Source organism: Odocoileus virginianus, chromosome 8, assembly GCF_023699985.2.
Source record: "Odocoileus virginianus isolate 20LAN1187 ecotype Illinois chromosome 8, Ovbor_1.2, whole genome shotgun sequence".
Taxonomy (NCBI): domain Eukaryota; kingdom Metazoa; phylum Chordata; class Mammalia; order Artiodactyla; family Cervidae; genus Odocoileus; species Odocoileus virginianus.
This window is the reverse complement of record NC_069681.1, coordinates 34,162,236-34,175,187: the sequence shown is the minus strand read 5'-3', so window position 1 is coordinate 34,175,187 and position 12,952 is coordinate 34,162,236. Positions and strand designations below refer to the sequence as shown.

The window sequence follows — 12,952 nt, the reverse complement described above, 5'->3', positions numbered from 1 at the left end:
GATACGGGAATGTGTACCCCCTGCCCCAGATCAGACTTTTCCTGCAAAAGTGATCACCCAGTCCCTCACCCCATTCCCCCACCCCAGAGGCCACCAGGCCAATAAATTGAAGGGCGTCTTCCTCTCGTTTTCTCACTTTCTCAGGAAAACCTTGGCATTTTTCCAAAGGTTTAGAGATTTTGGCTTTTGTGGGGAGGGGTATTTCTTTGCTCTTTACAACAATTTGCCTCCCCAAATCAGAAACCTTGTCCAAACTGTGACTCTAGTTCTCAGCCAATGATTCTTCTGGTCATGACTGCATTTGGTGTGAAAATACTCTTTTCCCAAAAGAAATTGCATACCCTTCAGAGGCCAAGGATGAAGCGGTGTTTATTAGAATACATGAGAGATGCACGCTGTGTGCTAAGTCACTTCGGTCAAGTCCAGCTCTTTGCAACCACATGGACTATAGCCCACCAGGCTCCTCTGTCCATGGACTTCTCCAGGCAAGGATACTGGAGTGGGTAGCCTTTCCCTTCTCCAGGGGGTCTTCCCAACCCAGGGATCCAACACAGGTCTGCCGCATTGCAGGCAGATTCTTTACCAGCTGAGCCACCAGGAAAGCCCCAGAAGTAGGTTTACGGCAAAGCTAATGAATGCACGCTTCAGAGCTCCTCACCTTCCACGACCTTGTACCTATCTTTGCATCTATGGTTTTGTATTCTTTTTCTTAAAGAACCCAATCCCCAAATGGTACAACCTTGGGTTCCTCCCCCCTGAACCCCAGGTGCAGTATGAAAGCCCATCACCTCTTAGACTTCATTCTCCTCCAAGGGCAAGGAGACTCCCGTCTGGTTGATACTTTGTGTTTCTGAGGAAGCTTTTCCCGGCGGGGAGGAGGGAGAGGATGGTGATGCTTTGAGTTTCAGAAGGCGGCGGAGCCATTTCCTGTAACGCGAGGATGCGAAGAAGTAAACGACGGGGTCGATGCTGCAGTTCAAGTTCATGAGGCAGACGGTGAGCTGCAGGCACAGTTTGAAAACCCGCTGCTCGGGGCAGGTGGGCTGGCGGAGCATCTTGGTCACCATGAACTGGATGACGTGGAGGTGGTAGGGGGTGCAGCAGACGACCACGGCCGCCAGCACCGCCAGCGTGAGCAGGCGGGCCCTGCGGTGGTGGCCCCTCCGGCCAGTCAGGGGGTTGTCCCGGGCCGTCCGGCACAGCTTGACGGTGATCTTCACGTAGCAGAAGAGGATGACGGCCACCGGGCCACAGAAGCTCAGCGCAGAGGTCACCAGGACCATGACGGGCAGCGTGAGCACCCGCTGGACGCTGTCGTACTCCATGCAGGTGAGCCTGCCGGCCACGCGCGTGGTCATGGTGAACCCGAGCAGGGGCGCCGTCTGCAGCATCGCCAGGACCCACACAGCCGCACAGATGAGCTGGGCCCGCCCTGGCTCACGCAGCCGGGGACACTGGTGGGCGCGGACCACCGCCAAGTAGCGGTCCACGCTCACGCACGTCATCAGGTAGATGCCCGAGTAGGTGTTCACGAAGAAGATGAAGGCCGTCAGCCTGCAGAGCCCCTCCCCGAAAGGCCAGCTGAAGTCCAGCAGGAAGTAGGTGATCTTTCCGGGCAGGGTCAGGACGAACAGGAGGTCGGACACTGCCAGGTGGACCAGGAAGACACCTGTTGAGTTGATCTTCTCGTCCTTTTGACAGGCCAGGCGAAGGGCCAGGACGTTTCCCAGGACAGCAAAGATCAACAGGGCCGTGTAGAACAGAGAGAGCATCACGCTGGCCACCCGGGGCGGATGGTGGGGAAGGCAGGAGTTGGTGTGCTGGACAAGGCTGCTTGGGTCAGCCGTGCTTGAAGCCATGTCAGAGAGATCCTGGGGAAGACAAGAAAATTAGATGGAGTGCTGCATCTCAGGGCTGCCCCTCTGATGTGTCTCGCTGTTGTTCTGCTCAGTCGTGGCCAACTCTCTCGTGACCCTGTGGGCTGTAACCCACCAGGCTCCTCTGTCTGTGGGATTTTCCAGGAAAGACTACTGGAGTGGGTTGCTATTTCCTCCTCCAGGGGATCCTCCCAACTCAAGGACAAACTCGTGTGTCCTGCATTGCAGGTGGAGTCTACCACTGAGCCACCGGGGAAGCCCTCACCCCTAATACAGCTACACTTCACAATCTGCTGAAACCTCATGCCCATGAACATGCTCTCTTTTTAATTAAAAATTTTACAAAATGAACACATCTGTGTGATCAGCACTCAGTTTAGGAAAGCACCTCACCAGCACCCCCAGAAGCTCGCCATTGCCCACCCCAACCTCTACCTCCACTCGAGCTTAATCAATACCCTAACTTCTAAAATCACAACTCAGGGACTTCCCTGTTGCTCCAGTGGTTAATATTTCGCCTTCTAATTCATGGGGCGCGGGTTCAATTCCTCCCTTGGGGAGTTAGGATTCTGCATGACTTCGGGCCAAAAAAAAAACAAAATAAAGAAAACAGAAGCAATATTATAGCAGATTCAATAAAGACTTTTAAAATGGCCCACATAAAAAAAACCCATAAAAATCATAATAGATAAAATCATAAATGCTTAAAAACATAAAATCATAACTGAGACCTGGATGGGTGGGATGCGGGACCAAGGAGGGCTGCTCAGGAGGGAGGGGCCATACGTGTACACACAGATGACTCACTTTGTTGTATAGCAGAAACTAACACAACACTGTAAGGCAATTGTCCTCCAATAATACGAGTTTTAAAAAGTCACAACTCAGCATGCCTGCCTCTGAGCTTTAATGAGATCATATGCTGTGTATACCATGGACTACCAAACCACCTTACCTGCCTCCTGAGGAATCTGTGTGCAGGTCAAGAAGCAACAGTTAGAACAGGACATGGAACAACAGATGCTTCCAAATTGGGAAAGGAGTACATCAAGGCTGTATATCCTCACCCTGCTTATTTAACTTATATGCAGAGTACATCATGCAAGATGTCAGGCTGGATGAAGCGCAAGCTGGAATCAAAATTGTTGGGAGAAATATCAATAACCTCAGATAAGCAGATGACACCACCCTATGGCAAAAAGTGAAGAAGAACTAAAAAGCCTCTTGATGAAAGAGGAGAGTGAAAAAGCTGGTTTAAAACTCAACATTCAGAAAACTGAGATCATGGCATCTGATCCCATCACTTCAAGGCAAATAGATGGGGAAACAATGGAAATGGTGACAGACTATTTTCTTGGGTTCCAAAATCACTGAAGATGGTGACTGCAGCCATGAAATTAAAACACACTTGCTCCTTGGAAGAAAAACTATGACCAACCTAGACAGCATATTAAAAAGCAGAGTCATTACCTTGCCAACAAAGATCTGTCCAGTCAAAGCTATGGTTCTTCCAGTAGTCATGTGAGATTTGGACTATAGAGAAAGCTGAGCACCGAAGAATTGATGCTTTTGATCTGTGGTGTTGGAGAAAACTCTTGAGAGAGTCCCTTGAACTGCAAGGAGATCCAACCAATCAATCCTAAAGGAAATCAGTCCTGAATATTCATTGGAAGGACTGATGCTAAAGCTAAAACTCCAATTGTTTGGCCACCTGATGTGAAGAAATGACTCATTGAAAAAGACCCTGCTGCTGGGAAATATTGAAGGCAGGAGAAGGGGACAACAGAGGATGAGATGGTTGGATGGCATCACTGACTCAATGGACGTGAGTTTGAGCAAGCTCCAGGAGTTGGTGATGGACAGGGCGGCCTTGTGTGCTGCAGTCCATGGTGTCGCTGAGAGTCAGACATGACCAAGCGACTAAGCACATCTCTGGTACAGAGCTAGGAGTGGGGCTGATGGGTCACAGGTTCGCACGGTTGGTTTCGGTGGGTCCTGGCAAACAGTTTGCAAAGAGCCACTCTTCATGGTCTGACCGTGTTTGAGATTCCCATGGTACCTCAACTCTGCCAGCACCAGGCATGGTCAGTCTTTTTCAGGGGAGCCATTCTGGTGGGTGTGCAGGGGTATTTTCTTGTGGTTTCGGCTGTCATTTGCCTAATAACCACTGACAGCAAGCACCTTCTCTCTGGTTTATTGGCCATTTATATTTTTTTCTTTATGAAGTACCTGTGTATTTCATCCCTTTTTCTATTGGGATGTCTGTCCAAAAATGTGTGTTTTCCCCTTTTTTTCCAGTCCATTTCCCCCACCTGCCTTTGCTCTTCACACCTCCATTTCTGTCATCTGCATTCTGATCATCCTTTAACGTTTAATTTCCACGCTGAGACAAGGGGAGCAGCGTTCTCTGGGCAGCCAGTGAGCCGGGGTGACTGTCCACGTGGTCCACAGGTGCGCAGAGGGTATGCGGTTTGCCCAAGGGCCACAATAAAAGTAGCTCACAGAACCAGAGACCCAGGCGGAGGTGCTGAACTCGGTCATGGGCTGGCTGAAGGGCACCAGCTCCATGAGCCCCAAATCTTATCTTATTTGAGTCACGACACAGCTGTCTCCTCCTTTGCTAATTTGGTCCTGGCTAGTATGGAGCCTGGGGCTTCCCTGGTGGCTCAGTGGTAAAGAATCCCCTTGCCAAATGCAGGAGACCTGGGTTTGATCTCTGGGCCGGCCAGATCCCTTGGAGGAGGAAGTGGCAACCCACTCCAGTATTCTTGCCTGGAGAATCCCGTGGACAGAGGAGCCTGGCAGACGATGGTCCATGGGGTCACAAAGAGTCGGACACAACTGAGCGACTGAACAACAACAGATTAAGGAGCCTGCTGTAGACTGTGCCTCTTTGCAACCTAGGCATAGAGAGCTCTGTCTAGTCTCTGCAGATGGAGAAGATGCTTCCATTCAAATGGAAAGTAAGTCCATCAGAACAGGAGAGAGAGGAGCTCTGAAAAGTCCTTTGAACCTCAGTATGATGGCTGAATGGATGGAGATGATACAGTGATGATGACTAGATAGACAGATACACAGGTACATAGGTAGGTAGATAATAGATGGTAGATAGATGATAGATGCCAGAGATATAGAGATGGTGACTAGATAGATCTGTAAACAGACAGCTAGACAGAGATAAGTAGGTAGGGGGGTACACTTTCCCAGGGGTCCCACCAGCTCCAAGTCCAGGGGGAAGGCTGTTCCTCCTCTTGCCTTCCTTGCCTGAACAATCTGACCATCAGGTCGCACGGAGGTGGGGGCTGGGGGAGAGGCTCTGTGCCCTCCCAGTAGGCAAGGAGGGCATCTCAAGGGGCCTGTTTAGCTCAGGAGGGTCCCAGCCACAGGTCGATTCCACTGTTGGAATCACTAGCAGTCGGCTCAGAGCTGCAACCGGGAGGGCTGTGGGAACCTTGTGTGACCCTTGCCTTTTCTGTTCAGGCCTCACTGGGCTCAGAGATGAACTGGCACTTTAAAAGACCCCACCCTGGGCAAGCGACCCACTTCCTGACTTTCCTGGGCCTCTTCCCCACACACCAGCCCACAGCCCAGGGTGCCGGGCACATGGCATAACCCCAGGGCCCCGCCAAGCGCCACCTCCTCCCCGAAACCTGCGGGGAGGTGCACCACAGAGCTGCCACACCCACCTCCCTAAGTGGGAGTCCGGGGAGATCTGACCCACACGAGGAGCCCCTCCCTGCCCGAGAGAGGGGCCCTAACGCCTCGGACCCGCTGACCTTTCCTCCGTCTGCTCTGGTCCACCCCCCTCCTAACTGCAGACCTCGGCGGGAATGTCCCCTCCTGCCCGCCAGGGGCACCAACTAACTGCCCAGCGCCTTGGGCTCTGGCCCACACCCGCCCAAGGTGTGCTCCTCGGCCTCTTTCTGCACCGGCATCCTCGCCCTGACCCGGGTTCTCCCCACCACACACGCAGAGCAGCCCATCGCCCCTGCCTCATCCCACCTGCTCATAGAAAACGACCTGCTCTTGGTCTTGCAGGGGAGCAGAATTTGCCCCAAAACACACCTCTCTGGCCGAAGGATCATTTTAACCTGCTTATTTTTAAGAAATCACAGGCACAGAAGAAGCGCTGAAAGCCAAGTAGAAGTTACCCTTAAATGAAAGACATTCAGGACTTCCCTGGTGGTCCAGGGGTGAAGAGTCCGCTCGCCAGTGCAGGGGACGCGGGTTCGAGCTCTAGTCTGGAAAGATCTCACACGCCTCAGGGCAACTAACCTGGCATGCCACACCTACCGAGCCTGTGATCTAGAGCCCAGGAGCCCAAGAGCCTGTGCCCCACGCCGCAACTAGAGAGTAACCCCCACTAAAAGCCCACAACCACAACAGAGACCCAGCATAGCCATAAGTAAATAAGTAAACCTTTTTTAAGAAGACATTTCTATTTGTCAGGGTATCTCCCTTGCCCTACCAAGAAGAGAGGTTAATGACTCAATGTCCGGAAACTCCAGTCAATGCAGAAGGCGAGGGGTCACCTGCAGAGCGAACTTGCCCTTGTCTCCTGCCCTTCTCGGGCCCTGCTCTCACGTCTGGCTCCCCCACCACCCCGGACACCCAAGATCTTCTGTTGTCTCTCGCTGGAGAACATATCTAAAAGTGATGGTTTTGCCCACTCTGGCGACTTCGTTTTCCTGGGTCTCTCCCCACGTGTACACGTTATTCAGCTTCTGTTCGTTTTCCTCCTGTTAATCCATCTCTTGTATGAGGCCAAAAGGAAGGGAAGAAGAGACATGTCCCTTCTCCTACAGCCTTCTCCATCTTGATACAAAGTTATGGATGCATCTCCCTTTCACAAGACTATGCGCCTTGGAGACTCACCCAGTGGTGACCGCGCGGGGCCAGGTGGTCAGCTGGTGCAGCCACGTAGGGACAGATGCTCAAAAGGGCCTGCAGAGGGTTCTGAAGGCTACACCCCAGGTCTAACCCGGTTCTGTCAGCCGGTTTTGCTCAGGGATATGAGGCTGACCCTGACCTTGGGTCTTTCTGGCCTGACCTGTCTGCTGCCTGATCAGGAGCGGCAGCAGTACCCCCGGGTGTCCGGGATGAGTAAGGATGCTCCACCCATGGCTGAGAGAAGCAGAGAGAAGGGGGGTGTGTGTGAAAGGCAGAGTGATCTGAGCCTTTCTCCCCAAGTCCCAGCGAGACATGCCCTTCCCGTGGTGCCTAGAAACACTCACCTCCGGTGGGCTTACCTCGCTCACCAAGGGTGATGCCAGGGAGCCGGGTGGAGCCTGGGTCAGCTGCCTCCCCAGAGGCCCTGGGGCATCAAATGTGCCCCGTGCAGTCTCTCCGCTATAGGGATTGAATCAGTTCACTGCACTCTTCTTTCCTTCACCCACCCCTGCAGAAAAAAAAAAAAAGAAAGGAAAGAAGAAAAAAAAACACCCGGGGTATCAGGCAAGGTGATCTCCCTGCCACAGGCAGAGCTCAGAGCTCGCTCAGCCACAAGGCCTCCCACCTCCCAAAAAGGACAAAGTGGGGGAGCGTTGCTCCAGGAACCGGTCCCTCCCTCTTCCATTTCTGTGCCCCCTGCAGGCAGGCATGTAGGCCACAGGTGTGACTCTCAAGCCACCAGGGTCAGGAACTTCAAAACCCCACCAGCATTCTCCCCCATCCCACCCCCGCCCCAACGACTAGGGAGTGAAGTTCAGCAAGAAGGGCTTTAAGGCGACTCTGATGAGCTCAGGCTGGGGTTGAGCAAGTGAGGGGAGCTTCGCCTGACTCGGGATTTCCTGGGAGTATGATCCAGGCTTTAGGGCTCTTTGATGGAGCCTGAAAGCCAGTTTGCAGCCCTGACCGGCCGTGCTCCCGAGGGCTGCGCTTGGCAGGAGGTGGACGGCTGATGGAGCCAGGGTGCTCCCTTCCTCTGCCTCCCAGAGAAGGCGTACCCCCACCACACCTCTGGCGAGTAAACGAGGCATCAGACCCACCCTGGGATGCAGACTGGGCCTCGCTGCTAAGCTGTTCGTTCTGGGCATGTAAGCACGGGCTTCTTTCTGGGCACTCCCTGAACATGGAGGGAAGTCGCTTCTCTCACCAGTCAGCTCACCAGTCAACCAGAGAGTCCCCACCCGCCTCCCTGCCCTTTTCCACCCCCCATCCCTGAACTGTGTGTCTCTGGCCTGACATCCCACCTGCCTTGGGCTCCTCCAGTCTAGAATGTGAATCAACACACCCCCCTAACTGGTCTCCCACTGGCAAAGGCCATGGGGCCCCATGGGCCCCAAAAGACATCTTCCAGAGCCCCAGGTGGGGTGGAGAGAAGTCTGTGAAGCAGTCCTGTCTCACCTGCAACTTCCACCATCAAATTCCCTCCAACAGCCCGGAAGGAAGAACTAACACAGTTTCTTAGTTCAGAGGTGCCTGACTTTCACTCAGATTGCAAACCCTAGGGAACTTGCCTCCAGGCCCTCCAGACATTTAGGATTCTCCCACTCAGAGGAGACCCCAGAAGGCCTCAAACGGGGCAAGAGACTGTAGAATGCACCCACCTCACCCTGGTCACGCATGATTCACTCAACAGGCATTTAGCGGGTGCCAGCCTGGAGCCAGGAACACGTTTCTGTGTGTGCCGGGAAAGGAAACACTTTTCCGTTGTACCCTGTTTAGTGGCTGGGCGTGTGTGTGTGTCTGTGTGTGTGTCTGTGTGTGTGTCTGTGTCTGTGTGTGCGCGCGCATGCACGCACTTAGTCACTCTGTCGACTCTTTGTGGCCCCATGGGCTTTTTTGCAGCCCGCCAGGCTCCTCTGTCCGTGGGATTCTCCAGGCAAGAATGCTGGAGCAGGCTGCCATTTCCTTCTCCAGGGGATCTTCCGGACCCAGGGATCGAACCCGCGTCTCTGGCATCTCCTGCATAGGATTCTTTACCACTTCGCCACCTGGTTTGGCTGAGGCTGTGCTAATTAAACTGATGAGAGACGGATTAATAAGAGAAAAGGTGCACACATCTTATTTGATGTTAAAATTTTTTACTTTAATGCAGCATGGGAGCCTTCACAGGTAAGAAGGAACTAAAGTGGATAGGAATGAGTACACAGCATTTTAACAAAGAGCACATGGTGGAAACTAACAAGACAGAGAAAAAGTGGCCAAGGGTAATAGATGGAGAAACAAATGGAAGGTGAGGGTGTTTAGTAAGGTGTTTCCAGCACATTCCTCTCTGTTGGCTCTGGGTGAAGAGTCTAGCATCCTATCAGAAGATTTAAGAGTTGAGGTCTTTCTGGTAAGGAGGGCGAAATGCCTTTACAAATGGAAATTTATTTTCTGCTTTTAAGCCAGACAGGAAGAAGCCAGGGATATTTTTTTCTTCTCTTTCTGCTATTTTTGTTAACTGCCTTCAGCTAAAAATAATCCTTATGCCAAAGAAGCACATGTGGGTGGCATATTCTGGCCCCCTCTGTGTGGACATGTGACCGAAAAGTCCGCAGATGCTCCTCACCGTGTTCAGACAAACACGTTGTCGGTCAGTCCCTGCTCGGCCTGGAATCTATCTGATCCCTTATGAAGTTATCATCTCTCGTGGCCATTCATGATCTTGTTCAAGAGTTAGTAGCAGCCCCCACTGGGCACCATCCTTATCACCGGCCACCATCCTGGGCTTGTCACCTGCACGGTGAGCTGGGTTTCACGCCGTCTGGGGCTGTTCTCTGGGCATTTCTTGGGCAGAGGTGTTTCCATTCAACCAGCTGATGGGTTCCTTGGGGGTAGGAATGGCAGCCACTCTTTTATCTATAGAGGCTGCTACAGGGGAAGGTGTGGGAACATCACCTAGTCCCTGGAGGGCCAGGGATCAGGAAGCCTGGGAACTTGAATGGAAAAAATTACCGCATTATTTTCACGAGGCTCTAGGAGCAACCTGGATGTGTGGTAACAGTCGTGGGTGGCCAGTCACGGTGGGATGAAGCGTACATCCGACTCTGTCACTTATAGAAATCATGACACTCCAGACAGAGAAAGAGAAATGTCGTATGATACCTGTTATATGCAGAATCTAAAAAGGAAATCATGCCTCTTGTCATAGCCCATCGAAGGTGATTCAAGGAATTTGAACTACATTTGCTCATCATGGCTTTGAAATTACAGTTGCTATTAATAAGGAATCAGATGAAAGGAGTTTCGTATTAGAAGTCTGGTTTTTAACATTTGGATAACTGCATTTTAACAGAAGTTGTTTTTTTCATCTTACATATTTTACTGCATGTATTTTTAACCATCACCCGGAGGAGGGCTTCTCTAGTGGCTCAGATAGTAAAGAATCTGCTTGCAATGCAGGAGACCTGGATTTGATCCCTGGGTTGGGAAGATCCCCTGGAACAGGAAATGGGAACCCACTCCAGTATTCTTGCCTGGAGAATCCTATGGACGGAGGAGACTAGGGGCTACAGTCCATGGGGTCACAAGAGTCAGACACAACTGAGCAACTGAGTAGGGTCCTTACTTCCACCTGTCAGATCCAACAGGGAAAGAGAAGAACCCTGATCCAGTCTGACATTTTTGTCTTCCAAGTGGAGAAATTCAGGCACAGGATTTCCCGCCACCCCCCCACCCCGACCACCCACCAAGGCTTCCCAGCTTTCTCCATGAAGAGAGGACAAGAACCTTCAGCTTCTAGTTCCTTTTTGGGGCTTCCCTCACAGTGAGGACCCTGTTAACCCCTACACCCACCTCCTCACAGCCCCAAACATGCAATGCTCCCCAAAGGCTGGGGTTTGAAACTATGGTGCAATTCCCTGATCCCTTGACTGTCCTGACTCTGTCTCAAGATGACTTGACAACTGCCTTCCTTGTAATCTATTTGTCATCTTCCACCTGGCCCAGAAAATCAATAGCAATGACAGTAATGGTAATGGCACCCATCATTGAGGACCTACTCACATTGTCCACAAAGAGACATTGTTATCCCCATTTTACAGATGAGGAAAATGGGGCTCAGAGAAGTTAAGCAATTTGTCTGAGGCCACACAGCTAACTGCATCAAAGATCCAGGTGCTGCTTCTGATAATTTCGATTATAAGGCGGTTGCAGCCAGGGCTGGAAATTAAGGAGGTGGCCACGATGTCACCCAGATCTTAGGGACACAAAGGACTTGATGCTGCTGTCCCTGGGGCGGGTAGAGCGCCTGCAGCTGTGACTGGTGGTGTCTGAGCGTGGCGACCACCCTGGGTGTCACCCAGGCTCACAGGGCACGGATTTCTGATCTGATCTGTGCCCGCCCAGGGAAAGCAGGGGTGTGCCCCTATCTCATCTGTGTGGTTTGGTTGTCTGTGTTCCATGAACAACGTCAGCCCCGAGCATAAGCGGAGAGGCACCAGTTCCGGGTACAGCCACCCCCGGGGTGGGGGCGGGGTCTGGAAAGCCAGCACTTTCTATCCTTTTATTTCTTTAATGATGCAGGAGGAAAAGGATGGGGAGTGGTTACAGATGTAGTTGTTTCTTCCTCCTTTTTAAAATCCATTTAATTGTTGATCCGCTTCTAGACACTTGAATAACCTATTTATTCCCTCGTGTGCAGCGAAAGTCTGCACTGCACTGAACTTCCAGAAGCAGCTACGGTTACAACAGCGACAGAAGCCCTCCTTCTGGTGAAGTGGACAGAAAAGCAGGCAGTGACCTCGTGACCTCGGACCCAATGAAGAGAATGAGTTCAGGTTACTAAGGCAGCGGTCACCAGCCTGTTCGGGGCCAGGGACCGGTTTCATGGAAGACAATTTGTCTGCAGAGTGGGATGGGCTGATAGTTTCAGGATGATTCAAGCACATTACATTTGCTGTGAACTTTATTTGGAACCTAATGCCGAGGCTGATCTGACAGGAGCAGCAGAGGATGAGACGGTTGGATGGCATCACTGATTCAATGGACATGAGTTTGAGCAAGCTCCGGGAGATAGTGAAGGACAGGGAAGCCTGGCGTGCTGCAGTCCCTGGGATCCAAAAAAGTCCAAAACAGTTGAGCGGCTGAATAACAACAACTGACCCACAGCCCAGAGGTTGGGGACCCCTGTGCTAAGTGACCATGTGAGGAGGAGCTGGTCCCCAGTCCGGAGTAACCAGGAGGTTTCCCAGAGACGAATGCTGAGGATGCGGAAGGAACATTTCCTCTACCTTCTAGGTTCATCCGGCTGCTCTAAGATTTAAATTGATGAGACACATTAACAGGAGAAAATCACGTTTTAATTCTTACAGACAGGAATCCCACATACATGAGAGGGTCGGAGACCCAGAGGGAAAATGAGGTCTATGTGCCATCCTGAGCTAAGAGGATGAGGCTGGGGCTTTCCAAGGATGGGAGGATCCCTCCCAGGATGATAAAAAGAAGAGCAGACCCTGGGCAGATGTTTGCCCCGACACACAGGTGGGGGCCACTTTGGTGACATTTATCACTGGTACTGACTCCTTCCTGGGAAAAAGCCCCGATTTCAACTCTTCTGGGTAGTAAGGTAGTTTCTCGTGAACCCCCAGGGTCTCAACTGCCTTTAGCTCAAAATAATCTTCACACAAAAGTGACATGTTTGGGGGAGGCACATTCTGAACCCCCATTCTATGCACAGCGTCTACGTAAAACATTAAAGACAAGAAGAAAGCAGGCACCTGGTATGCCCCCGCCCTCTCCCCATGTGTCCACGTGGGGCGAAAGGCGCTTGGTAACTGATCACCAAGGACATGAGGACAGGGCCCACGGGTGGGGCTGCTATTCCATCCCCATCTGTCCCTGATCCTATTGGCTCACCCTCCCACCTCATCCAGAGCCTTCTTCCTACAAGGATTCCCTGAGCATCTGCGTGGTGCCCTGTGCTAGCCACCGGGGTGCAGATGCAGCACGGCCCATGACATCCCCACGCCTACAGGAGGCTTTAGTCTGAGTGCTGACTGCAGCCATGAATTAAAAGATGCTTGTTCCTTGGAAGAAAAGCTATGACTAACCTAGACAGCCTATTAAAAAGCAGAGACATCACTTTACCGACAAAGGTCCGTCTAGTCAAAGCTATGGTTTTTTCAGGAGTTATGTATGGATGTGAGAGT

The 12,952-nt window shown here is 51.9% G+C and overlaps 1 protein-coding gene across 1 annotated transcript; it reads right to left on the bottom strand.

Moving 5' to 3' along the window:
* Positions 1-352: 352 nt before the first annotated feature.
* On the bottom strand, positions 353-1,907 carry LOC110140248 (G-protein coupled receptor 183-like). Its single transcript, XM_020898575.2, has 2 exons — positions 1,380-1,907; positions 353-1,025 (listed from the first exon to the last, which is right to left on the bottom strand). The coding sequence occupies exons 1-2, from the start codon at positions 1,857-1,859 to the stop codon at positions 792-794; spliced, it is 714 nt and encodes a 237-aa protein (XP_020754234.2). The 5' UTR covers positions 1,860-1,907; the 3' UTR covers positions 353-791.
* Positions 1,908-12,952: the final 11,045 nt, after the last annotated feature.